The 26,286-nt window shown below is 56.9% G+C and overlaps 1 protein-coding gene and 1 long non-coding RNA gene across 3 annotated transcripts; both read left to right on the top strand.

The window, feature by feature from the left end:
• Positions 1-360: 360 nt before the first annotated feature.
• Positions 361-2,977, top strand: LOC309856968. 2 transcript variants are annotated; one of them, XR_014307423.1, is made up of 3 exons: positions 361-520; positions 1,194-1,390; positions 2,607-2,977. It is a non-coding gene; the product is annotated as an uncharacterized lncRNA (long non-coding RNA). The 2 variants fall into 2 exon arrangements; XR_014307424.1 differs by having other exon boundaries at positions 1,194-1,545.
• Positions 2,978-14,350: 11,373 nt separating this feature from the next.
• On the top strand, positions 14,351-25,293 carry LOC309856951 (A-kinase anchor protein 17A-like). Its single transcript, XM_082718751.1, has 5 exons — positions 14,351-14,471; positions 17,039-17,816; positions 18,277-18,425; positions 21,967-22,207; positions 23,466-25,293. The coding sequence occupies exons 2-5, from the start codon at positions 17,055-17,057 to the stop codon at positions 24,411-24,413; spliced, it is 2,100 nt and encodes a 699-aa protein (XP_082574877.1). The 5' UTR covers positions 14,351-14,471; positions 17,039-17,054; the 3' UTR covers positions 24,414-25,293.
• Positions 25,294-26,286: the final 993 nt, after the last annotated feature.

Here is a 26,286-nt window from a genome sequence, read left to right as displayed (position 1 = left end):
TCGAGCCCCCCCGCGTGGGTTTTCAGGAGCCGCACGTGGTGCTGTCCTGCCGTCCACTCCGGCCACCTCCCTCCGTGTCTGCAGCTCAGGGGCGATCCCGTCATCATTGAAAGTTGGGCGAGGACCCGGCAGGGAAGCCACACAGATCCCCCTTCGCACGGCGGCTCGCTATCTGGCCGTCCCATCTGGCCGTGGCCGTTTGTCTGCAGGGCTGGCATCGGAGAGCCGAGCTCGCAGGCACAAGAGGCCCAGCACACGGGGCCCCTTCCCTGAAGACGTGGCACACGGCCAGGCCGCGGGGTGTGGCCGAAATCAGCCACCCCCCAGGCTCTTGGGGGCAGGAGACAAAGAAAGGCCAGCGTCCCCGTGTCCCACGGGTCCCTGCGTGTACGGAAGAGGACTGACCCGGAACAGGAATGGAGCTCTGACCCCGGCTGCCCCGGGGAGGGACCGTGAGGACTCGATGCTCACCAGGGAGGCCAGACGCACGGGACACGTCACGCATGGTCGTGCGGAAAAGGCAAATTCACGGAATCGGGAAAGCAAATGGGCGGTTCTCACCCGGGGGAGGGGGGGGACGGGGGTGGCGTGTGGCTACGCAGGGACACGGGGTCTGCTCTGCGGATGGAAGGTTCTGGAAATGGAGGTGGTCGTTGTACAATGTTGTGAACGTACTCTCAGCCCCGAGCTTGTATGTGTTAAACAGGTGAATTGGGGGCACGTGGGGGGCTCAGTTGTTCAAGCCTCTGCCTTCGGCTCAGGTCATGATCTCAGGGTCCTGGGATCGAGCCCCGCGTCGGGCTCTCTGCTCCGCGGGGAGCCTGCTTCTCCCTCTCCTGCTCCCCCTGCTTGAGCCCTCTCTCTCTCTGTCAAATAAATAAACAAAAATCTGTAAAAAAATAATAAATCAACACGTGAATAATTTGTGAATGAAATCCCCTCTGTGCCTCCCAGCCCAGCACGGAGCCCCGCACCAAACCGGCCCCGGGGTGGCCACCCCGACCGATCCCACCAGGTGCCCAGCACCTCCCCACGCACAAAGGACTCCAAGCCTCGCCCATGTTATTGCTCACTTATATTTATGAATTCGTGAATTTATATTTTTTAAAAGCCCCCCGTTTTACTATTTCTTTGCTTATTTCTGTATTTATCTATTTCTGGGTTTACTCATTTCTGTTAATTTTTTTTTTTAGAAACCATCCCCACTTTAAATTCCTGGAGGTGTGCGTCTCCCCCAAATTACTGCCACGTGGTGAGCTGCGGCCACCGGCCAGTACCTGTGACTCCTCAGAGCTCGCTGGTCGTCTAGCGGAAAGTCAGCGGCCTTGGACGGACCACTCCACGTCTCCCGACCTCCCGCCCCTGGAAACCGCCGTCTGTCTCTGTGTCCGTGAGTCTGGGCATTTTGGGTTCTACGGAGAAGCGCGAGTGTGCAGAACGTGGGTTTCTCTGATGTATGACACGGGGTCCGACCACGTTCTTGCAAATGGTGGGACTGCCTGATCCTCAAAGCTCAGTGATAGACCATGACGGATGTAATAAAAAGTACAAAACCGGGGGTGGGGGGTGGGGTGGACCTGGAGGGGGGGTGGTATGTGCTATGCTGAGTGCTTTGCATTGTGTCAGACTGATGACTCACAGACCGGTACCCCTGGAGCAAGTAATAATTATGTGTTAATAAAAATTAAAAAAAGGAACATTTCAAAAGGCTGGAAAAAAAACACTAAAAAGTACAAAATCATATTTAAAAATATATAAAACATATAATATATAATTTATATAAAAATATAAAACATATACAAAATTTAAATATACAAAATTATGTATAATACACACTATATATTATATTATATGTAGCATTATACTATATTATATTTAATATTTATGTACTATAATTTATAATATATGGATTATATTTATAGATCAAAACTACATTTATAATTTATGATACAAAATATATAATAATATAAAATATGTAGTCATTATAATACATTATATATAACAATATAATAGAATTTACTTTTGTACTTATATAGTGTATATTGTATATAGTTATATCCAGATTATAATTATTATATATAATATACTATACAAAGTATATAATTTTACATAATCAAATATAATCTCCATATAATAATCTGTATGAAATAATACATACAATGATATATAATCAAATATAATCTATTTATATATGATCATATATGATCATAATAATCATATATATGATTATATATGATCACTTACATTATATATAATGTATATGATTTAATCTATATACAAGAATCTATATGTAACATAGAATATATAAAATTACATATAATCAAGGATGATCTATGTACACTATATGATATAAGGTGTATACAATGTAACGTAGCATAATATAATATAATATATGACACAATATATAGATCTATGTACACTATATGATATAATGTATATACAATGTAATGTAGCATAATATAATATAATATAATATATGACACAATATATAGATCTATGTACACTATATGATATAATGTATATACAATGTAACGTAGCATAATATAATATAATATATAACATGACACAATATATAGACCACATTTCCGTCATTCTCTCATCGGCAGATACTTACGGAACAGCGCGGTGGGTGTCGGGCCAACAGGGACACAGCCTGCGCAGAGCCTGGACGCATTGGCGACCGTGGAGGTCGACCCTTGGAACATCCTTTACGGATGGGATTTCTACAGTGCCCGCCCCCTGGCATCCACTGCGGGGTCCACCTGGGCCGGCAAGAAGGGGAAGACAGGGCAGGGCACCCCTGGGCCAGAAACGTCAGGAGGGGTCATCTGCTTGCTGAACCCACCGACTCTCGAAGATTGGATCCAACAAGTCAGAGGTCACTCTTCTATCTTTGATCTGGGGGTTCTTTGCCTCAGGTCTATTCTTGTCTTGCTTGGACATGGGGTTCATTAAACTGTCTCCTGTTCATATGCCAGTTGGTGAAGGCTTTAAGGACTACCTCGTCAACACCAAAGGAATGAATGTCTAATGTGGAATTCCGGGTGGTGTGGGAAAGGGGACGACACGGCTGGGCATGTGGGCTGTTCCCTCTCTCCAAACTAGCCCTCGTGCTGGGACTACTGATGTGGCCTCTAAGCAAACCTTCGGCAGGCCGTGCGGAAGGTGGGATGGAGGCAGAACTGGGAGCAGTGGGCCCGGCCGTGCTCCCAGTGAGGATGTGGTAAGGTTATCGCTTCTACACACCTCAATCCCCACCCCTGAGTGTGAGCTGCTTCCAAAGAGCAGAGAATCCAGGGAAAGGAAGTCGTGACCTCACAGTGGAGACACCTGTCAGACACACCTTGGGGAGGTGCTTGAGGTCCACATCCACGGGGACGAACCAGGCTGAGAGCAGGCGACCTTGACGCGACGTGACCACAGAGCCATATCACCTCTGTGCGCTTGCTCCCCAAAACCCCAAACCCTAGTCTAAACCCCAGAATAGACCCCAACAGAGGCACATCCTACAAACTCCCCCACTAGCATGCCTCGTAACTGCCAAAAGGTGACCAGGAACGACGTGAGTCTGAGAAAGCGTCACAGCCCAGAGGAGCCCCTTGATGTCACAGGGTGTCCTGGATGGCGTCCTGGGGCACACGGGGGCCTTATGGGAAACGGAGATATGCATACAACACTCTCTCCTCTGTGCGCACCCCTGCATTAGCCAGGCTCCTCAGCACAAGTCTCCAGGATGGAATGTGGGGTCTTCCCTGGACCCCCGATGCAGCCCCCAACACTGTGGGAGGGCCCGGCTGGGAGTTGGCCTTCTGAGGGGCTGTCCCCCTAGCTCTGCTCCTTCCCTGAGAGGGTCAGGAAGCCCTCAGCTCCCCCAGGGGACTCATCTGCAAGGCAGGGGGCGTGGTGACTTTCACTCACTTTTGCAACAGTGAAGGGCTTGATCCTGAGGCAGCTGGTGGTTGTGGGTCCGCCCACAGAGAGCACCCACCTCCATGTGGTTTGGGGTTTTCCTCTGGGGTCTGCGTGAGGCCGCCCCTCGTCTGATGTCCTGTCGTCACAGTGAAGATAGACCTCTTGGGAGTGAGGGGCCCTTCTTCCCTGCTTCTCAGACTTTTCAATTTCCCAGAGCTCAGAGACCGGGCAAAAAGCGTCCTCTGCCTCTCCTTGTTTGTATGTGTGTGTGCGTCACCTGTATTTGTCCATCATCTATACCTGTCAATCATTTCTATGTGTCCATCCATCCATCCACCCCCCTATCATCTGTCTATCCATCTATCCATCCATCCATCCTTCCATAATCTATCCATATATGCATTTATCTATCATTTATCACTCGTCTATATATCTACGTACATAGGCATCTGTCTATCCATCCAACCAGTCATCACTTAATTACCATCCATGTATCCATCATATCTGCCCATCCATCCATCCATCCATCTATCCATCCATCCATCCATCCTCTGTCCATCTACCTATCTATCTCTCCATTACCTACTTATCCACCCATCCATCGATATATCTAACCATCCAATCTATGCATCATCTATGTGTCCATCCATCCATCCATCCATCCACCTATCATCTATCTATCTATCCGTTATCTACCTATCCACGCATCCTCCTATATATGTAACCATCCAATCTATCCACCATCTATGTGTTCTCCAACTATCTATCTGTCCTTCCTTTCATCTATCCAACAACGTACCCACCCATCTATCCATCATCTATCTATGTATCCATCCGTCTATCTCTCCATCCATCCATCCATCCATCCATCCATCCAACTATACATCTATCCATTCATCCATCCATCCATCTACCTATTCATTTAATATCTACCTATCTATGAATGATCCATCCACGTATCCATAATCTATCTACCCATCTCTTCTCGATTGACCTATTTATCCATCTGTTGATTATCTATCTATCTATCTATCTATCTATGGCAGTGGTTTATAGCCAAGGACAATTCTGCCCCCAGGGGACATTTCTGGCAGTCACACTGAGGAGGACATCTTACTGGCAAGCAGTGGGCGGAGACCAGGGACACTGCTCCACACCCTACGGAGGTGCCAGGATGCCCTACACCAGAAAATGACCCATCCCACATGTCACTAGTGCCAAGGCTGAGAAAATGTGTCCTAAAAGGAGTCCATCTATGCTGTCCCTCCTGGGTCCTTGTCCAGCTAAGCCTCCTGACAACAGTCTTTTTGGGATGCTCAGCTGTTGTGTGACAATGATGCATATAAATGATACCATCTGTATATATTACACGCTCACCTGATTTTCCACTTTATTTTTTCTCTCTTTATCCTTTTACCCCTGTATTCTCCCAGCGTTTGCCTTTTCCCGGTGGCTTCGATATTAGATGACCCCATTTTTTCCTGGCCACCTTCAGCATTGCTTAGTAAGTCAGTCAGAGGAAGATAAATACCATACAATCTTGCTTTTAATTTTTTTTTTTTGAAGAATTCCTTGTGCCATCCTTCCTACTCCTGAATGTCACCTGATAACCTTTCTCTAAGAAACGCCCTCCTCCACTCTGGTCCCCACCCGGAGCTTGACCTCTGGCAGAGCTGCTGAAGGCACCAGGGTGGAAACTGGATTCATATGACGGATTCAAGCTTTGCCAATCAGACGATAGATATATAGACATTTATTTTAAGGGATTGGCTCATACGCTTGTGCAGGTGCAAGTCTAAAATCTGCAGGTTGGACCTCAGCCTAGGGACCGGGTGAAGGCTTACAGTTTGAGTCTGAATACTTCTGCAGGCTGAATTCCTTCTTGCTCCAGGGTGTGGGTACGGGGAGGAGTTTAGTCTCTTTTTGTGTAGCTCCTTCAACTGATTGGACGTGGCCCACCAATGTCAAGGAAGACAATGTCCTCTACTCAAAACCCTCTGATTTCAGTGTGCATATCACTCAGAAATTAACATCACAGAAATACCCGGAAGAGTATTTGGCCACATATCTGAGCACCGTGGCCCAGCCAAGCTGACACATAAAATTACCCATCACAGACAGATGGCCTCAGGAGCCAAGAAATGGATGGCTCCCCTCTTTGCTTGCATGATTCATGGAGACCAGAGAAAATCTATCTGCAGGGAGCTGACCACCAGAGGACCCAAGAGAGGAAGCGACCATGCTAGGCAAAGTACAAACACTGGTCGCTCCCCCAACACCTTCCAATGGCTACGCCTAAGCCATTGGACCATAAAACCAATGGTTTATGCCTAAACCATTTCTTTTATTGAAGGCAGTGGAACATTCATGGATTCTGAGGATGGTAGCATAGTCCAAGCTGGGTCCTATCAGTTGTTCCCCGTCATCATTAATACAACACGCCAGTTTCTATGTTTTGAGAGATTGAACAGGTTTTTTGGGTACATGCTAGTTGGCCATTGGCAGGTGGATGCCATTGGCTTCACACCAGCTCCCAGAACATGTGCTGAAAACACACCCAGTTTACAAAGTCAGCAGAATGCCCTGTTGCTTTCTTTCAAAGCTAAAATAACAGGGTTTCTTTCCTTGCAGGGCGGGTGTGGGGTGGTGGGACTTGCAAGGGAATGACTCAGCCATAAACAAGGACCAAAGGTCTGACACCTGCTACCACATGGATGGACATTGAGCAGACGATGCTTGTAGGAGAAGCAGATGCATGAAGGGCTGTGCACACTGTGTGATTCTATCTATATGAAGTCCAGATTTGGGCAAATTCTATTTGATTCTATTTATGTGAAATGTCCAGAATGGGCAAATCCACTGACAAACAATGAGTTAGTGACTGCCACACACTGGGGAAGGGAACATGGAGGGACTGCTATATGGGGATGGGGTCTCCTTTAGGGAGATGAGAATGTTCTAGAATTATATAGAGCTGGAATTTCACAACCCAGTGAATGTCACCGAACCATTCATTTTAAAATGGTGAATTTTATGGGATGTGAACTTCACCTCAATGAAGAAAAATCCCTGTTTTTAATCCACCGAGCTTGGGACCAGGGTCAGGGGAGGAGGGCTCCTGTTTGCTCTGCTAATATATCTTTTGCATGTTCCCCAATATGCAAAAGTGTTCCCCAAAACGGTGAACGGGCCAAGTGTTCCTGCAAGGCCACACAGGTGGCACATGATTAATAAAATGCACCATGACAATGGGATAGGTTGCTGAGTTATTTCTGCTGCCTTCAGGAGGAAGACCTGTGGTTGTCTGTTTGGCACCGAGCGAACTTCAGAGCCTTCAGAGAGGGCACCACGCTTCTGTGGACCAGTGTTCCAGTGGAAAGATTGTGCTCATGCCTGGTGTTGTTGACCAGATGACCCACCATCATCCTTTGTGCAAGCCAGCCTTACCCTCATGGGGCAAGTCTCCACTGGTCTTCCATGCACAAGGGAAAAAGCAACAAGGTTAGCTTCTGTTTCTCTAGCTGCCTAGGATGGGAGAGTCTTGCACTGAGGACTAGGAGACTGGCCATATTATGGAAGGACTTGGGCAATGAGATGTGGCCATGCTGGCTTGCTGAGCCCCTCTGGATAGAAGGGCAGAGGGGGAACATGGTGGCCAACCCCCCCTCCAGCCCTACACATCCCCGGAGTTCTGCATGGGAGTCTTCTCATGGTGGCCACACAATGCCTGGTGAGTGATAAGGTGAAATGCAACCGGAAGAAGGCAGGAAATGAACCAGCCCCGCCTTCCCTCCTCACGCTGGGGAGCGGAAGTCCCATGGAAGCCCCACCTTGAATGTTGGGGCACCTGGGGTCCTGCAAGCTTCAGTGACGAGCATTGGATAGCAACCTGGCCGCTGTGGAAAACAAATAAACATGAGACTTTTTCTGTGTGTGCTGATTGCCTCTCAGCGATGTAAACATGTGCCCCAAACATGGAGACCAACGTGATGACAATTCTGTCAGGAACCACGTAAAAACAACAAACACAGATGCAGACATCCACGATGAGCTAAATGTTACTGTTTGAGATAAGGATGGGACCAGTGAAGTGAATTAAGTAAACATCATGAGAGGTTTATGGTCATTTGGTCAAGAGGAATTGTCCAATGTGGCAACACTTTCTGTTGAAAAATGAAATAGGTGACAAAGGAGGGTTTGAGAATATTTGTGATGAGCATGCTTCCGTTAAAGTGAAGAGGGTAGAAATATGAAAAGTATAGGTGGGGGATGGATGAATGGATGGATAGATAGATGGGTGGATGGATGGAAAGATGGATATATTTATGCATGGATGGTGGATGGATAGGTAGATGGATAGGTTGGGTGGATGAGTAGATGAGTAGATAGATGGATGGGTGGATGGATGGATGGATCAAAGGATGGTTGTCTGGTTGGGTGGATGAGTAGATGGATGGATGGATGGACAGATGGACGAATGGGTAGAGAAGACAGAGGTTGCCAGTGCCTCAACATTAGATCCTAGTTCAGTGAACTGGTCATGGGAATTCTCAGTGATGTCTCAGGACTGGACACGGCCTGTGGGTCTCTCTGGCAGGCCTGACTTGTTGGAGGTCCCATAATGGGGCAACTACCCTGGGCCTCCCCCAACTGTCATTTGTCATTTCCATCCAGGTGGCCCATCCCTTCAGTTTTCTCTGAAGGCCGTGCTCCTTCCTGATTCAGTTCTTTGTGGCCAGACATCTTTTTTTTTTTTTTTTTCTTTTCCCTTGGCCAGGCATCGTATAATCTATTCTGAATCATACTCCAATTACCGTACAAAGAAAAGGGAAGCCCAGCATTTTGGGGAAAAGTACAAGGATGTCATTTCCCTCAAAGAGTGGGACAATTCTGTATCTCGGTTTTGCATCTTTATCTGAAGCTGCCCTTTGATGTGATATCTACAACATCCGATTTTCTACTCTTCTTGTTGAGAAATCCCAGAGAGGGCACGAAACCCATGTTTGAACCCATGTTTATAAATCCAAGGCATTAAGACACTAAACCCAAGTCTCTAAAGGAGGAACAAGCCACGCAGAAAATATAGTCAGTCTGAGAATGAACAGAGGAGGATACTCTATGAACCAACAATTCAGCTCCCGGAAATTCCATGTTTCTCGGTACGATCTGGACAGGCCATGAAGGAGAGGGATGTAGAAAATACAATTGATCTTATCTCAGCAAGACAACCACAGACATCACCTGGATGATGACAGCTGCTTGTGGGGTTCACCTTTGTCCCAACACCCACAAGAGTTCCATTCTGCTTGGGAGCCCATAGGAGGTTGGTAAGATCTCTCTTGTGGAAAGTCCCACAAGCACATTCTACCACTCTCCACTCCCAGGACCTGGCTAGATGTAGGGGAGACCACTCTGCACCGAGAGACCAGGATCGCCTCAACTTCCTTCAACAAGCCCTGCACATCCGCCCTTTAGGCTTCCACCATGATCTCCTGAGGAGACCCCACCCTTGACCTGACCATGCTTTATATCACCACTTCACATCTGCCTTCAAATCGCTTACCAGAAATTGTAGCACTTTTGCGCTTTGTTTTCCTGTGGTGAAGTCTCAACCTGACATAAAAGGAGGTCTGGCCTCTGCCCCTGGCTCCTAGGAGGTGATGTCCAGACCATGACATGACCTGTCCTGTCTTTGTTTGCCTGGAGGCTTTGGTCACTTGACCATTTAGTGGTTTATGAGGAAGCTTTTGGGACATGCTTGATTAGTTGCAACCTTTGAGAGGGGATGAAGACTAAAGGTATTATCCTGAGCCTCCAGGAGGAGGTGGAGACTAAAGTTAGGCACAAGGAAATTATGTCATCAAGTATCAATAAAAACTGGACAGCAAGGCTCAATGAGCTTCTTTGGTTTGCAATATTCCATGCATCTTGTCACACATGGACACTGGCAAAAATGGATGGATGGGTGGATGGGCGGATGGACGGACGGACGGACAGACATATGGATGGATGAGTTGGTGGATGGATGGGTGGATGGAAGGATGGATGGATGGATGGATGGACAAATTGGTGGACAGATGGATGGATGGATGGATGGACAGACGAGTTGGTGGATGGATGGATGGATGGATGGGTCAGTTGGTGAATAGATGGATGGATGAACTGGTAGATGGAAGGTTGGATGGATGGAGGGAGGGAGGAGTTGGTGGATGGATGTATGGATGGACAGATGGATTGTTTTAGTTTCTTCTCCTTGTGTCCCATAGTTGCAGCTCTAATGTCATGGTTCTTCCTCCTCTTGGACTCACTCAGAGCTCTGGATCTTACTGGACAGCTCCATCAGGGCTGCAGGCATCTCAAACCAGCACCCTCCAATGCAGGACCCACCTGCCTCCTTCCTGCCTCAAACCGAGATTTCTCCTAATTGATTTTCCCATGGAGTTTAAGTCATCAACCTCACCCAGTGGCCAGAGCTGGGAACCTCAGGGTCATTCTTGTCCTTTTTACCCCTGACCCCTGCAATTGAGCTGGACATCCTAGATTTAGCTGTGAATGGTCTGGTCTGGCCTGAAGCCAAGGACTAGTAAGACAGAGCTCCCGCCAGTGTTCATGAGGATGGTGGCTGCGCCACCTGCTGGAAAGGAGTTGTCTTGAATAAAGGCTTCAAAGGCACAAATTGATGAGGTAGACAGATGGGGAGAGGGATGACTGGATGTCTAGTTTGCTCGACGGGGGGACAGAGAAGTGGGTGAGTGGGTAGATGGTGGAGAAGTGGGTAGACGAGTTTATGGATGGATAGATGAGTAGATTGGTGGTGGGTGGAGGGATTGAGTGGGTAGGTGGACGGATGGATGCATGCACACAAGGATGGGTGGACGGATGGATGCATGGATGAGTGGATGGAATGTGTAAAAGAATGGATAAGTGGATCAACTGATGAGTACATAGGTGGTTGGATAGATGGGAGAGGGATGGAGAGAGATGATAGGTAGATAGATGATAGATAGATAGATATTAGATAGATTCATAGGTATCCATATATGCACACATTTATAGATCTCAAGGTATCAATATCAAGATCTCAAGGTATCAATATGGAGGAGGAGGTGTGTAGCTTAGAGGGAAGCGTGCAATCTCAAGGGAAGCCAGAATTGGATTGGTTCCGCATGTAGACCAGTTAGCTAGTCTCAGTTCTTGCGGTGCTTCCTCGAATGCCAGCATCTAGCAAGGGGCTGGGTCCCGCTGTGTGTCGGCCCTAATCAGTTAAATGAAGATGAGGTCATGGTGGACTATGGTGAGCTTTTAACCCAACGTGACGGGTGTCCTAATGAGAAGTGGAGACATAGAGACAGACACACACACGGAGGGAAGGTGTTTGTGCGGTGGCAGACGTTGGGGTCATGGGGCCACAAGCACGGAACAGCAAGGATTTCGGGCCACCACCAGGAGCTGGGAGACAGGCTTGGAACTGAAAGTGGAGCTTTGCAAGGAGCTAAGCCTGCGGACACCTTGATTTCAGACTTTGTCCGGCACTAGAAAGGATACATTTTTGTTATTCCAGTCCTCCCCCCTACATACACCATATGTGATAGAAACGTGGTAGACACATTTTAAAACATCCCACAGTTTCTGTTAAGTCTGGAGTCCAGGCATGAGCTAACCGCGTCTCTACTCAGGGACTCACTAGGCTGAAATCGGGTGTTGGCCACCAGTAAGGGGGAGGCAGGTCTCCTCTGAGACTTTGGGTGCCTTAGAAGCTTACTGGTTATTTGCAGAATTCAATTCTCTGAGGTTGAAGCAGTAAAAACTACTAATTCCTGCCAAAGGATCTTCTCCGAAAGGCAGTTTGCTTCTTTTTGCAGGCCACCAGGCTGTGTCTTTGCTGCCTCAAGTCTCGTGCCCTTCTTAATGCTGATTTCCACACCTGATTAGGCCAGGCCCACCCACAATTCATTTTCCTGATTAGGGTCTTTGATTACAACTGCAAAATTCCTTCCCCTATGCCAAAGAATCCTGGGAGCGAATCCCATCATCCCCAGCCTTCATTCATACTCAATGAGAGTGATTTATACAGCTATGTCCAGGCCATATGGAGGGCACAAGATTAGGGCTCTAGATATACGGGAGTTTGTTGTTTTTCTGTTTCTGAGATGTATCCAGAAGAGGAATATCTTGCTCGAACACGTAAAAGGATTTTCCTTGAATGTTTTTGAAATTGTTATGACCGCCTCTCAGAGGTGTGCAGGTTCTGAAAGAGTATCTCATCCCTTAATTTGCTCTGCAAACGCTTCAGAGAGCGGAGTGGAAAAACAGTTTCCAAATTTAACCGTCCCCCGGGGAAACAGCGCCATCGCCTTGCAAGCCGCCTTGGGGACAAGGTTTAACGAGAACGCCAAACAAGTCTCTGTTTCACAAAGCAGAAGTTAAATAAAGACGGCAAAGACGGTGGCCCAGGTTCAAAGAGTGGTCCCATTTTCCTCGGGACCCCGGATACTCTGTTGCCTCCTTGTCAGGAGATCATGATCCTATTTGTTTTCCTGGGCGGCTTATTAATAGGACACCATGACTCACACATACCAGACCCCCAGATGCTCAGGAGCCCCTGGGTCCCCTCACCCAGTCCGGCCCTGTCTGAAGGTAAGGTTTAGGCTCCTTGTGTTGAACAACACAGATTTGTGTTCTCCTACCCTGGATTTTCACTTTGCAGACTTGTGACATATTTCTCTTCTTTTCTTTTCTTTTTTCTTTTCTTTTTTTAAAAAGATTTTTAACTCTTTAAAAGAAGATTAAAAAAATTTTTTTCACTAAAAGAAGATTTTAAATCTTTAAAAAGAAGGAGCCTGATGGGGGCTGTGGGACGGGGAACCCTCGATCCTATGACCCCGAGATCGTGACCCCAGCGGAAATCCACAGTCTGAGACTTGACGGACGGAGCCACCCAGGCGCCCCCAGAATCAGGACCTATTTGGGGCATCAGAAACACATGCCTTAGGCAGCATCTGCCATAACTTGGGGTTTAATAAATTGCGAGTCGCTGGCGTGTAATGAGTGTCATTATGGGATTATACACAGGCACAGTACTAGTCAAGAGCTATGGTTACTGGGAATGCAAGCTGGTGCAGCCACTCTGGAAAACAGCATGGAGGTTCCTCAAAGTGTTGAAAATAGAACTGCCCTATGACCCAGCAATTGCACTACTGGGTATTTACCCTAAAGATACAAATGTAGTGATCCAAAGGGGCACATGCACCCGAATGTTTATAGCAGCAATGTCCACAATAGCCAAACTATGGAAAGAACCTAAATGTCCATCAACAGATGAATGGATCAAGAAGATGTGGTATATATACACAATGGAATACTATGCAGCCATCAAAAGAAATGAAATCTTGCCATTTGCGACGACATGGATGGAACTAGAGCGTATCATGCTTAGCGAAATAAGTCAAGCGGAGAAAGACAACTACCATATGATCTCCCTGATATGAGGAAGTGGTGATGCAACATGGGGGCTTAAGTGGGTACGAGAAGAATCAATGAAACAAGATGGGATTGGGAGGGAGACAAACCATAAGTGACTCTTAATCTCACAAAACAAACTGAGGGTTGCTGGGGGAGGGGGGTGGGGAGAAGGGGGTGGGATTATGGACATTGGGGAGGGTATGTGCTTGGGTGAGTGCTGTGAACTGTGTAAACCTGGTGACTCACAGACCTGTACCCCTGGGGATAAAAATATATGTTTATAAAAAAAAAAATCAAGAACAAAAAACAAAACAAAACAAAACAAAAAGAGCTATGGTTACATATTCATATACAATGTATCTCCTGTGGCTCCTTAAATGTTACATAATTTGAGATTCACGACCTGAGAATAGGAGCGGCGGAAGTGGTAAAGATTTTACGTATTTTGGGATTAATGGATAAAGGTAACGAAGAGAAGACACAGGTAAAGCCGGACGCTGTCCCCCACTTGGCGTGTTTAGTAACCGTCCACCAGGCACGTACGTCGGAGGTACAAGGGACCCGTGGTAACTGAGTGACTTACAGACCAACGCTACAGCCGGGCTGTCTGCGATGCGCGCTCCCGACAGCGATCCGACGTACGCGCAGGCTCTGCACCTGCCGGGCTTCCGGCCGGTGAGCGCGCGCGCGCGCCCGCAGGTAGGGCCCGCGGTTAGAACCCGCGCGCAGGTGGCGCCTGGGGGCGGGGCGGACTCGCGCACGCGCAGTGCAAAGCCCGAGCCCGCCCGCCACCCCCCACCCCCTCCCCGCGCGGAGGCCTCCCGGAAGTCCCGCCTAGGGGCGGAGCCAGAGCCGGCAGACGAAACAGGGAGCCGCCGCGCGGCCGCTTCCGCGGGTCCAGGGCCGGAAGCGGAAATGCGTCACAGGGGCGGGCGCGGCGGCGGCGGCGGCGGCGGCGGCGGGTGGCGTCGGGGGCGCCTGCGGCGGACGGTGGCGGCGGCGGGCGGGGAGGCCGCGGCTGCCGGGGTTGTCGGGGGACGGCGGTGAGCTCGGGCCTGGGCGGCGGCGGCCGGGGGCGCAGGCGGAGCCCCGCGCCGGTGAGCGAGTCCCCGGGACCACGCCTTTCCGCGTTCCGGGCCGGGGCCGCGGGGGCCGCGGGGCGGGGGGGCCGGGGGCTCGCGGGGATGGTTGGGGGGGCCGGGGGCTGCGGGGGTCCCGGGGCTCCGGCGGGCTGCGAACGGTCGGGGGTTGAGGGCCGGGAGCCGCGGAGGTTCTGGGGGGCTCCGGGGGCTGCGGGGGGCCGAGGTGTGCGAGGGTCGGGGCTCCGGAGGGCTGCGGGGCCTGCGAGGCGCCGAGGTCTGAGGACAGGAGGTTCTGGGGGGGCCGAAGTCTTCGAGGGGCTGGGGTCTGCGAGGGCCCGGACCTCTGGGGGCCTCGGGGGCTGGGGTCTGCCAGGGTCACGGGCTCTGGGGGCTGCGGGGCCTGGGGTCTGCGAGGGTCAGGGGCCGTGGGAGCTCTGGGGGCTGTGAGGGGCTGGGGTCTGAGGACAGGAGGTTCTGGGGGTCAAGGTCTGCGAGAGTCGGGGGCCTGTCACCGCCGGGGTCTTCGAGGGGCTGAGGTCTGCGAGGGCCCGGACCTCTGGGGGCCTCGGGGGCTGGGGTCTGCCAGGGTCACGGGCTCCGGGGGGCTGCGGGGGGCTGCGAGGCGCCGGGGTCTGAGGACAGGAGGTTCTGGGGGGGCCTAGGTCTGCGAGGACCGGGGGCTCTGGGGGTCTTCGAGGGTCGGGGGCTCTGAGGGCTGTGGGGGTTGTGAGAGGCGGGAGTCTGAGAACAGGAGGTTCTGGGGGGGCCTAGATCTGCGAGGACCGGGGGCTCTGGGGGCTGCAGGGGCCGAGTCTGTCAGGGCCGGGGGCTCCGGCGGTGGGGAGAGGCTGTGAGGGGCGGGGATGTCTGAGAACTGGGAGCTCTGGGGAGCTGGCCCGTGAGGGCTGGGGATGCCAGCAGCTAGGGGGCCGGGGGGGGGGGGGGGGGGCGGGGACTGGCGCCTACAGTGTCTCTGGGGCCAGCGGCCAGGACCAGGGCTGTGAAGGCTGGGGGCTCCAGGGAGCTGGAGGTCCAGGAGGGCCAGTGTTCTGTGACACCGGGGATCCCTGGGGCTTGCCGGGCCTGCTACCTGCGGGGCCTTTCGGAACCAGTGGTCTGGGATGGGGGCTTGGACACAGGAGCAGGAAGCGTCTGGGAGGGAGGGGGATGGATGGGGGGCTGGGGTCTGCTAGAGGTGGGGGTACCAGGGGGTGGGGCATGGGGGTGCTGGGGGCTCTGGGAGCTGGTGCCTGAGGTCTCTGGGACTGGTGGCCCCCGGCTAGGACACTGGGAAGCTGAGGGGGGGTGCTGGCTCCTGTGACCTGGGGTTCCTGAGGGTGGTGGGCTGCAAGGGGAGGAGCATGTCCAAGGGTCACCTTCTGAGGGGGGCTAGGGACCGCAGGGATCCTGGGAGTAGAAACAGAGGCCTTCCCTGGCGGAGGGATCTGGGGCTCCTGAGGGCACAGAGGGCCCTAGAGACCCGGGCGGTCCTGGGGGCAGCGGCAGGTCATAGAGGGTAAACGGGTGGAGGACTGTGGTTGTCCCTGGTGCTGGGGGAAGCTGAGGGTGCCGGCGGGGCTGTGGAGAGCCCTGACCAGTGGAGGCCAGTCCCTGGGCCCAGGGGCAGCTGGAGGGGCTGGAGGTCATCGGGCTGCAGGGTTGACGAAGGGGGGCCTGGACTAGGGGTAGCTGAGGCCATGGGGACCACGCTGGGGGAGGTCTTGGGTCACAAGTCGGCCCAGAGTTCCTCAGTCCCTTAGACTGGGCTGGGGGGGCTCTACGGCCCTCCGTCAGCCCTTTGTGTGGGGCCTCCCTACCCCTAGACCCAGCCAGGTGCCTCTTCTGCCCTGCACCAGCCCCTCTGTGGGGGAGAAGGCCCAGGCTGAGCCTCAGGCCTTGAGGGAAGGCTCCCGGCAGGGGGCGGGGGCGGCAGCTGGGGCGGCAGCTGCCAGTGTTGTTTGGGTTCCTGCTGGAGCTGGGCTTTCCGGAAGTGGCACTGGTCGGACCAGTAGGAGGGTGCTGCCTCGGGGGAGGACGGGGAGGGCAGGAGGCCAGGAGGAGGGCAGGTGTGCACGGGAGCGGAGCGGGAGCGCGCAGGCTGCACGGGAGCGCGCAGGCTGCACGGGCCCTTCTCTGCTTCTTACTTTACGGCAGACGCGAAGGGTCCATGAGCCGCAGTGGAGTTGTTGCAGCGGACACTGGGGCCAGAAACTTCCGGTTTCCTTCGGGCCTCTGCCTGCGCAGACCCTCCGGGCGTCTGCAGCTGAGTTCCTTCCTGTCCCGAGCCCTCCAGTCCGCAGCCTCTCCCCCTGCAGGGGAGTGGAGCTGCCGGTTGCGCTCCCTCCGCGGCCTTGGGAGGGCTGCTGCTGCGCTGGGTGACCCAAGGCTCCTCCTGGAAGTTTTCTGCAGCCTGGGTTTCTTTTTTCTCTGATTCAAAAAAAACAAAAAAACCCCAGCCGCACAAAACACGGGTTTGGGAGATGGTGGCGTCTCGTGCGCTCGAGCCCCGCTCCTGGGCAGAGGTGGGCAGGCACCCCGGTGTCCCAGGCCTGCTGCCCTGACCGCCCGTGTTGGTGTTCCAGGCCCACAGTTCCGGCTATGGCCGCGGCCACCATCGTGCACGACACGTCTGAGGCGGTGGAGCTGTGCCCCCCGTACGGCCTGTACCTGAAGCCCATCACGAAGATGACCATCAGCGTGGCGCTGCCGCAGCTGAAGCAGCCGGGCAAGTCCATCTCCAACTGGGAGGTGATGGAGCGGCTGAAGGGCATGGTGCACAACCACCAGTTCTCCACGCTGCGCATCTCCAAGAGCACCATGGACTTCATCCGCTTCGAGGGCGAGGTGGAGAACAAGAGCCTGGTCAAGTCCTTCCTGGCCTGCCTGGACGGCAAGACCATCAAGCTCAGCGGCTTCTCCGACATCCTCAAGGTGCGCGCCGCCGAGTTCAAGATCGACTTCCCCACGCGCCACGACTGGGACTCCTTCTTCCGCGACGCCAAGGACATGAACGAGACGCTGCCCGGGGAGCGGCCGGACACCATCCACCTGGAGGGCCTGCCCTGCAGGTGGTTCGCCCTCAAGGAGTCAGGCTCCGAGAAGCCCAGCGAGGAGGTGCTGGTCAAGGTGTTCGAGAAGTTCGGGGAGATCCGCAACGTGGACATCCCCATGCTGGACCCCTACCGGGAGGAGATGACCGGCCGCAACTTCCACACCTTCAGTTTCGGGGGACACTTGAACTTCGAGGCTTACGTGCAGTACCGCGAGTACGTGGGCTTCATCCAGGCCATGAGCGCCCTGCGCGGCATGAAGCTCATGTACAAGGGGGAAGACGGCAAGGCCGTGGCCTGCAACATCAAGGTGAGCCCGGCCCAGCGCCTGCCCTGGCCCGGGCACCGTCTGGGGCAGGTCCCGTGGCGGGTTCGGGGGCCGGTGGGCAGCCCTCGTTCACACAGCGGAGGCCCCGTGGCGGCTGGCCTGCTGGCGTCGGTCCACGGGGGAGGTCCTTGGGGGAGGGGACTCGCTCTCTTGGATAATGGGGACCTTCTTTCCCGACCATCGGAGCACGCAGTCGCGTCCGTGTCCTGCACACTCCACACCACCCCCCACGCCCCCATCGGCCGGGGAGTTCCGTGTTGAGCCGCCAAGTGGCTGCGACCGCTCGGACGCGTCCCAGGGGTCCAGGCCCCATGTCCCGGGTGCCCCCGCTGTTGAGTGCGGGGTCTCTGGAACGCGGGCGTTCTGTGCTATCGGGCAGCTCCGGCTGCGGGTCTGAAGCGTGCTCACGGGTCACTGTGCTCTGTGCTGTTCGCCCCGGAAGGTCTCCTTCGACTCCACCAAGCACCTGAGCGACGCGTCCATTAAGAAGCGGCAGCTGGAGAGGCAGAAGCTGCAGGAGCTGGAGCAGCAGCGGGAGGAGCAGAAGCGCCGTGAGAAGGAGGCGGAGGAGCGGCAGCGCGCCGAGGAGAGGTCGGTGTGCACGCGCGGGCCCCCGCGTGCATGCGTCTGAGTGAGCACGTCTCCGTGCGCGTGTTCCCGTGTGCGCTTCTCTGTGCGCGCGTTTCCGTGTGCGCGTCTCCGTGCCATCTGTGTGAGCGCGTCTCCTTGCGCGCGTTCTCGTGTGCGCGTCTCTGTGTGCTCGTCTCTGTGCCATCTGAGTGAGCGTGTCTCTATGCGCGCGTCTGTGCGTGCGTTTCCGTGTGCGCGTCTCCGTGCCATCTGAGCGCGTCTCCTTGCGCGCGTTCCCGTGTGCGCGTCTCTGTGTGCGCGTCTCTGTGCCATCTGAGTCTCTGTGCGCGTGTCCGTGCGCGCGTCTCCGTGCCATCTGAGTGAGCGCGTCTCCTTGTGCGTATTCCCGTGCGCGCGTCTCCTTGCATGTGTTCTCGTGTGCGCGTCTCCGTGTGCGCGTCTCCGTGCCATCTGAGTGAGCGTGTCTCTGCGTGCGTTTCCATGTGTGCTTCTCCGTGCGTACGTTTCCGTGCGCGCGTCTCCGTGCCATCTGAATGTGCGTGTCTCCGTGCGCGCTTCTCCGTGTATGTCCGGGGTGTGTACGCGTCCCGCTGTGCGTCCATGCACGTGCCACCGGAGGCCTGGGCCATGCTGTCCCTGCACAGTATCCCTTGTTGGGGCCGCCGTGCACTCGGGACGAAGCTCCGCTCGCGACAGGGACTGGACGCTTGGTAACCTAGGCCGCATTCCAGGGGAAGCGGTTTCTGTGGCCAGGCTGTCGTCGCTGGGCTCTCGGGCCGCTCAGGCATGGGGGATGCGCCCACTCACCATTGCTGCCCGTCCACGTTCTTGTGCTGTGGAAGGACGCTCAGCCGTGGCGCCCCCTCGTTTTGGGGTGTTCTCCATGTTCCGCCACCCCTGCTGTTGGCAGGTTTTGGTGTCTTTCCCACCCATGGTTTGTGTTCCGTGTGCTGCCGGGTGTACGGGCAGGGTGCGTCTGATGGGGCCGCGTTCCCGGTTAGCGGTCTTGGGGATTGGGTGTGCGTAGAGGGCAGTCCACCTTCCCCTGCGGCTGGGGGCGCCTTCACCGGGACCTGGACGCATAGTCGACTCTGGACTGAGATTTTGCTGCCGAGTCCGTCTGGGGCTGCGGGTGCACACCACGTGTGTTACTCCTGCCCTGGCTCCGTGTCGTTTACCAGGGAGAGGCGCCTTGATGGCCGGGCAGGCCGTGCGGGCCGTGTGTGGGGCATGGCTGGGACCGGAGACTCTGCCCCAGAGTGCGGCCAATACCTGGGGCTCGTCGTGCACACACTGCACCCGGGGCTGGTGGTGGGGGTCTTACCCTGAGCCCCTGTCCCTGTGTCCCTGGGCTCCTGGGGCAGAGCGGGAAAGGCCCAGGCGGGAGGCTCCGTCAGACTTCTGACCTGTTGCATGCACAGCCGCCCAGGCCTTGTCTCCCCCCCTCCCCCCCCAGCACGGAGCCTGACCCCCACACCTGGGCTCCTCCCCACACCCTCTCAGGAGGCCCCGGGGTCTCACTAGAGGCACCGTGTCCTGGACCTTCACCCCTAGAAGAAGCGGGGACTTGGTCCCGGAGGACAGGCTGCTCTGTCTGTCTGGGCTGGAGGCGTGATGGGGACTGACAGTTCCGGATGGGGGGGTGCGGGCAGTCGGGCGCAGCCAGTGCCTCTGCTGAGCTCACCGAGTGCTCGTTAGAGGTGAGGAATGCGAGGGGAGGGGGCCAGGCCGGCCCCGCGGAGCCCGCTGCTACTGCCGGCTGTGGCCCTTTCTCGGCCCGAGTGTGCGGGCCGGCCTCGCGCAGCCTTGGCGCCCGTCCAGCCTCGGTCACTGGCGCATGTTCACTTGCCCCTTGTGAGTCTCAGACGGGTGGAGCGTGATGGGTGGCTGTCCCGCTCTGGCAGGCGACCAGCCCCTGGGCCTCCGGCTCCGCCCCTGCTCAGAGCAGTGCCCGCCGGCAGGACGCCTCAGGCTGCTCGGACCCGCGGCTCTCGGCACTGGTGGGGTCTGGACACTGGGCGGCTCTCGGTGCGCGCGGAGGCCCCGCCCCTTGCCCCACTGGCCAGTGGGAGTGCCCAGCCCCACGCTCCGCCCCGTCCTTGCTGGGCCACGAAGGGTTTGCCTGCCCGTCCGTCCTGTTGGGTGCGCGTTCTCCGCGGTGTGGCGTCACCGTGGCTGTGGGGCTGCTCTGCAGGGTTTTGGCTGCCTCCTGGGCTCCTCGTGCGTCCTGTCTCCTCAGGGCGGTTTTCAGCTCTGTCCCGTGTCTCGGTTATTTGACCAGTTCTGAGGCTGGAGTGCGGCTGAGGTTGCCGTGGAGACATACCCCATGGTTTGCAGACTTGCCCTGTTGGGGTCTCTGCAGCTCTCCTGGTTGCATTTTGATCCTCTTTTTGGGGACCCCTCCCCCTGCCAGAAACAAAGGATCTAACCGGTGGCTGTGGGCGTGGGTTTGGTTTATAACAACCTGCCGTGTGTGCGTGGTTCCTCTTGGCGACATGACCGTTTCTGTACCGGAGAGCGCGCTTTTAGGGACCCTCGGTCCAGGAGAGACACGGCGGGGCACGCTGTCCTCGGTTTCTGTCACTGTGGCTTTGTCTTTCCTGGAACACCACACAGGCGGGATCTCCGGGTACACGGTTTTCTGCGTCTAGTCTCTCCCTGAGTAAAATGCTGCCAGAACTCCGTCTGGGACTGTGCACTTGTGCATCCTGCTGTTTCCGCGGCACCCTACGGCCTGCTTGCGGAGCCCCAGCCATGGGCTTTGTGCCCTGGGAGCATGTGCCAGCGCGGTGTGCATGCTGAGCCCTTCTATCCTGAGCCAAAGGTGGTGTCTGAGCCGACAACCATGTGCAGTGAGTCCGGGGCGCGTGTGCCGGGTTGTCCTATGGGCTGGCGTGCTGCAGGCGCTGGACCGTGTGTCTCCTGATGGCCCTGTCCACCCCCTGCCTTTGCCCCCATGTCTGCTCATGTGCCGCCTCCCCTTTGTGGCAGGAATGCTGTGTATCGGGGTCCCAGGGGTCAGTTCTGCCTGGCCAGCCCCGCTGGCGCTGTGGCAGGAGGTTCCCAGGCCGTCGTGGGCCTCTGCAGCTCTTGGTGGGCCTCATTCAAACCCAGAGTTTCTGTGTCCGACCCTCACGTTGTTTCCTCCGTGGCTGAGGCTGGTCGGCAGGACCGTCCCTCGGAAGGTTCTGAAAACCTGTGGTCTGCGTGCGTGTCCGCTTCTCCAGTTCCCCGGGTTGAGCGGAGCCCGAGTGTGGGAACGGGGTTAAAACGTGCGCGCGTGCTCGCGCTCGGACCCCCGCGCCATCCCCCCGCGTGCAGCCCCCGCGTGGCCGGGTACCGCGCACCGCCGCGGCCGCTCCCTGCTCACGGAAGCGGAGCCCGAGTGTGGGAACGGGGTTAAAACGTGCGCGCGTGCTCGCGCTCGGACCCCCGCGCCATCCCCCCGCGTGCAGCCCCCGCGTGGCCGGGTACCGCGCACCGCCGCGGCCGCTCCCTGCTCACGGGAGCGGTCACGGGAGCGGTCGGCGTGTTCCCGCAGGAAACAGAAGCAGCTGGAGGAGCTGGAGCGGGAGCGGAAGCGCGAGGAGAAGCTGCGCCGGCGGGAGCAGAAGCAGCGGGACCGCGAGCTGCGCCGCAGCCAGAAGAAGCTGGAGAAGCTGCAGGCGCAGGAGCAGAAGCAGCTGCAGGAGAAGATCCGGCTGGAGGAGCGCAAGCTGCTGCTGGCCCAGCGCAACCTGCAGTCCATCCGCCTCATCGCCGAGCTGCTCAGCAGGGCCAAGGTGCGGGGCGCGCGGGGGGTCGGGGGGAGGGCGCGGGGCGGGCTTGTCGGGCAGCCGGGGAGCCGCCGCCTCTGCTCCGGGCCGCCGTCCGCTGTTTCTGACCGGGGGCTGGCGTCACCGACCTGTTCCCACCGCCGGCTGCCGCTACGGGGTGACGATGAGCGTCAGTACAGTCGGGGACACGGTCTCCTGGTGTCGGGGGCCTTCCTGCCTCGGTCCAGGTTCTAGAATGTTCCCGTCTGGCAGAGCTCGCACAGCTTTGAATCCGTGTGACGTGTGTGCCCGTCTGTGGCACAGTCCCGAGAGCCCTCGGGGAGCAGGGGTGGAAGGTCCCCGTTTCCCCGCGGACCCAGGGAGCAGCCGAGTTCAGCGAGGGTCCCCCGGCCCCTGTGGCTCTCCTCCCCCTGCAGGTGCTCTGCCTGGGTCTGGCGGGAGGGCGGGTTTTCCTGCGACCGCGCAAGCCAGTGGCCCGGAGCGGCGGGAGGCTGTGGGCTGAGCCTGGCGATAGAGGGGCCCGTTGGCACCGTGGGGAGCTGAGGGCGCAGACGGAGCCTGGGTGGGCCACGTCCCTCCTCCGCAGCCGTGGACCGCGCAGGTCTCGGCGGGTGCCCGATGGATGAGGGTCTCAGAGCTGAGCATCTCCTCGTTCCTCCTGCCCGCTCCGCTCCTTCCGGAGGCCCGGCCGGTGACTCCGGCGAGCCGGGGGCCGGGCCCACGCGGGGACCTCGCCCAGCGCTGCTTGTGCTCTGGCAGGCCGCGTGCCCCCGCAGAGTGGGGCGCGGGGCGACCCCCTAACCTGTTGTCTAATTACAGTTGTGATCAGTCCCTGGGAAGGAGACTGGCAGGCGCGCTGAGACGCGGCAGCTCAGCTCCTGTTTCATGGTGAATATTGAAGACGCGCACCCAGGCCAGGCCCCGCACCTCCCGCGGAGGCCGCGGCAGCGTGTGTCCGCCTCATCTCAGCTCCCTGTAGCTGGTGACCGCGTGCGACCTCCCAGCAGGCCCCATGCGCGCCTCGGAGAGGTCGGGCCCCACCCAAAATGCCCGCCCCGGGGGCTGTGCCGCGTTGCTTCGCCACGGGGTTCCTTCTCGCTCGGGCGCACGGCGGCCCGGGCGCTGTCGGGACTGGGCGGGCCGCACTCCGGCCGGAGCGTCCACCTGCATCCCCCAGGCCTCGGGCCCCCCGCAAACCCAGCGCCTCCTCGGAGCGCGGGGGGCGTCCAGAGGTCCACGTGCCGCCTTCCCCTTTGTGCCGCAGGCCGCGAAGCTGCAGGAGCAGGAGCGGAAGGACGCGTCGCTGCGGCTGCAGCAGCTGGAGGAGCGGCGGCGGCGGCAGGAGGCGGAGCTGCGGCGCGTGGAGGAGGAGAAGGAGCGCGCGCTCGGGCTGCAGCGCAAGGAGCGCGAGCTGCGGGAGCGGCTGCTGAGCATCCTGCTGAGCAAGAAGGCGGACGACCCGCGCGCGCGCGACGAGCTCGCGCTCTCCCACGCGCAGCTGCTGCAGCCCGTGCTGGACATCCTGCAGACCGTGTCGGCCGGCTGCGTGGGCGCCGCCGCCCTGCACCCGCTGGGGGGCCAGCCGCCCCCCGACACGCCGAAGGACACCCCGCCGCGCCCGGAGAGCGACGGCACGCCCAGGAACGGGACCGGGAGCGTCCCCGAGGAGGCCCCGTGCAAGGAAGGCCCCGATTCTCGCCTCGCCGCCGCGGGGGACGCGTCCCCGGACAAGAGGTGCCCCGGCGTCCTCGCCTGCATTCCCGACAACAACCAGCAGCCCAAGGGCCTGCCCGCCGCCTGGGACCAGAACGCGCCCAAAAAGGACATCCGTTCCGAGCAAGACAAGTGCAACCGGGAGCCCAGCGGGGGCCGAGGCCGGGCCAGCGGGGGCCGCGCGGAGGACGAGCGGCACAAGCGGGAGAGGAGCCGGCCGCGGCGGGCGGGCAGTCGGGAGGACGCGAGGCAGGCGCGGAAGGAGCGGCGGCAGCACAAGAAGCGCTCGCGCCAGGACGACAGCCCTCCGCGGCGGAGCGCGAGCCCCGCGCACAGCCGGTCCCGCAGGTCGCACAGCAGAGAGCGGTCCAGCCGCCGGGAGAGGAGCCGAGACCGCAGGGCCGGCTCGGGCCGGAAGCGTAGCCGCCATCGCCGCAGCGAGCGGGACAGGTCGCGCTCAGGGTCCCCCAGCCGGCACCGCAGCGCCTGGAACAGGTAATGCGTGGTGGTGTCCCGTGCGGCCGCGGGGCCAAGATCCGGACCGTGGCGCTTCCCGGCTCCCCTTCCGCCCGGCCTCCGCGCAGCACGGCGCCCAGGAGCCAGCCACGCAGGAGGGCCACGCGTCCCGCGTCTCCTTCGGCAGCACCCGCAGGCCCGCTGCGAGCGCGCCGTCCGCAGTCGCTACCTTTAGTTTTCCCTCAAAACTGTTGATCCAATAGCTTTAACGTCACCGGTCTGTCTCCAGCAGGAGAGGCGCCCTGGCCGGCACCGCTGACACGTGCGCGCAGGCCCGTCGTCTGGGGACAGACTGGCAAGGACGGACAGCCGGGGTCCCACAGGGCCCCGAGAATTTGAAAAAGCCGCACCCTGGCGCTTTTGTTTCCTTTTCCTTTTGTAATTTTAAGTGATTGGGAAGCGCGGTTGGCGGGACGGTTGGCGGGACGGCGCGAGAAGCCGGCGGTGTGGCGCGTGCGGTCCCGCGTGGCGCCAGGTGAGTCCTGGAGCTCGGCGCTCACCCGTGCCGCCGCCAGCCGCGGTGCGTGCGGGGCCGTCCGACTCGGTGTCCCGCCCCTTCGCTCCGGAAGCATCCGCGCTGCAAACTGGTCGTTACGCATCAAGGAAGGTCGGTGCGGGGCTTTGGTTTCTAGTCGAGGTTAGCGTGTGTGGTTTTTTTAAGAAGCCGTTTTGCTAAATTATTTTTACTTGGAACATTTCAAACAGATTTAAGGCTTAAAAACTTGTTAAATTTTATAATCATTCGCTTCTCCAAGTGAAGCTCGAGAAATACTTAAAAATAGCTGTAATGTTTGCGTTAGGAAAGACGGTGTTTACTCCAGTTTGCATTTTTTTGTGGAATAAAATCTTTTTTCCAATGAACTGATATTTTGCGTACTTTTTTGTGTGTTTGAGCTCTTTGGGCTGTTACAGAACGGAGCCTAATTTGGCAGATTGGGAACTGATAGAAACACGGGCTTAATTGAGAACCGCTGACAGGCAACGTGGCACTTCACGGTTGTCCCTGTAAAATAACCCGTGAAAAAGGAGAGTCCTGGGTCCTGCGAAGCCTTCCGTTTGTTTGAGCTCAATTTTAGCAAGTTCGCGAAAGCAGCGTTTTTAGAACCAAAGAGCCGGTTTTACACGTGAGTGAAGGTACAGTGGACCTTGTCTCACCTAGACTTGGAGCAGGGAGGGGCCGGCACCGCTGTGGGACCCCACACCAGAGCAGTGCCCCTGTCCCGCCCTGTTTCAAGGGCACGCAGATCTTGTCCGCACATGGATGACGGCCGCGGGCCTCCTGCCCCCCAGCTCAGTTCCGCGTCCCTGACCAGGATGGACGCCGCAGAGCTGTCGGTCTTTAACTGGTGCGGCTTCCGTCTGGTCTGTCGCCTGCTGAGGCCAGGATGCAAGTGTGCTGAGAAGCTCAGGCATTGGACGGGCTTCCCAGAAATCCCGTTGCGACCCCTGTAGCCCAGCTCTGAGCGTTCCCCAGTCGCGGGCTCAGGACATCCTGCGGACAGGTGTTGGGAAGTCTCGGAGATTTGGGGGGGGGTAGGTCTCGGGTGTGGGGAGCTTCTGCCTGAGCTCGGGGAGGTGGGTTTCCGTGACCGACGTTCTCCAGGCTGGTCTGGACAGTGGCAACAGACGCGGTGTGTTCAGGGGTCGGGGAGGCGTTCGCATAGAACAGGAATGCATGGACCCGGTCACTTCCAACTTGGAAAGGACAGGTCGGAGAGCTCTAAACTGGGCACGACGTGATAAAGGCTTGCAGAGAGCAAGGTTGCGGACATGGCTTCTGGCAACAGGTGTCGACCCGGAACAAGCCAAGAAGGAACCTGGAAGAAGCCTGGAACAAGGCAAGAGGTTACAGAGAG

This window comes from Mustela nivalis, assembly GCF_964662115.1.
Source record: "Mustela nivalis genome assembly, chromosome: Y".
NCBI classification, from domain to species: domain Eukaryota; kingdom Metazoa; phylum Chordata; class Mammalia; order Carnivora; family Mustelidae; genus Mustela; species Mustela nivalis.
Note: the sequence above shows the minus strand (reverse complement) of the source record. Positions and strands in the feature narration are given on the sequence as shown.

What these genes read in the sequence shown, in the direction of transcription:
- LOC309856951 (XM_082718751.1), top strand. Translation starts at nt 17,055, where the DNA reads ATGGCCGCGGCCACCATCGTGCACGACACGTCTGAGGCGGTGGAGCTG. An exon ending in CGGCAGCGCGCCGAGGAGAG is followed by an intron (nt 18,426 to 21,966) that starts GTCGGTGTGCAC and finishes GTGTTCCCGCAG; the next exon opens with GAAACAGAAGCAGCTGGAGG. An exon ending in AGCTGCTCAGCAGGGCCAAG is followed by an intron (nt 22,208 to 23,465) that starts GTGCGGGGCGCG and finishes TTTGTGCCGCAG; the next exon opens with GCCGCGAAGCTGCAGGAGCA.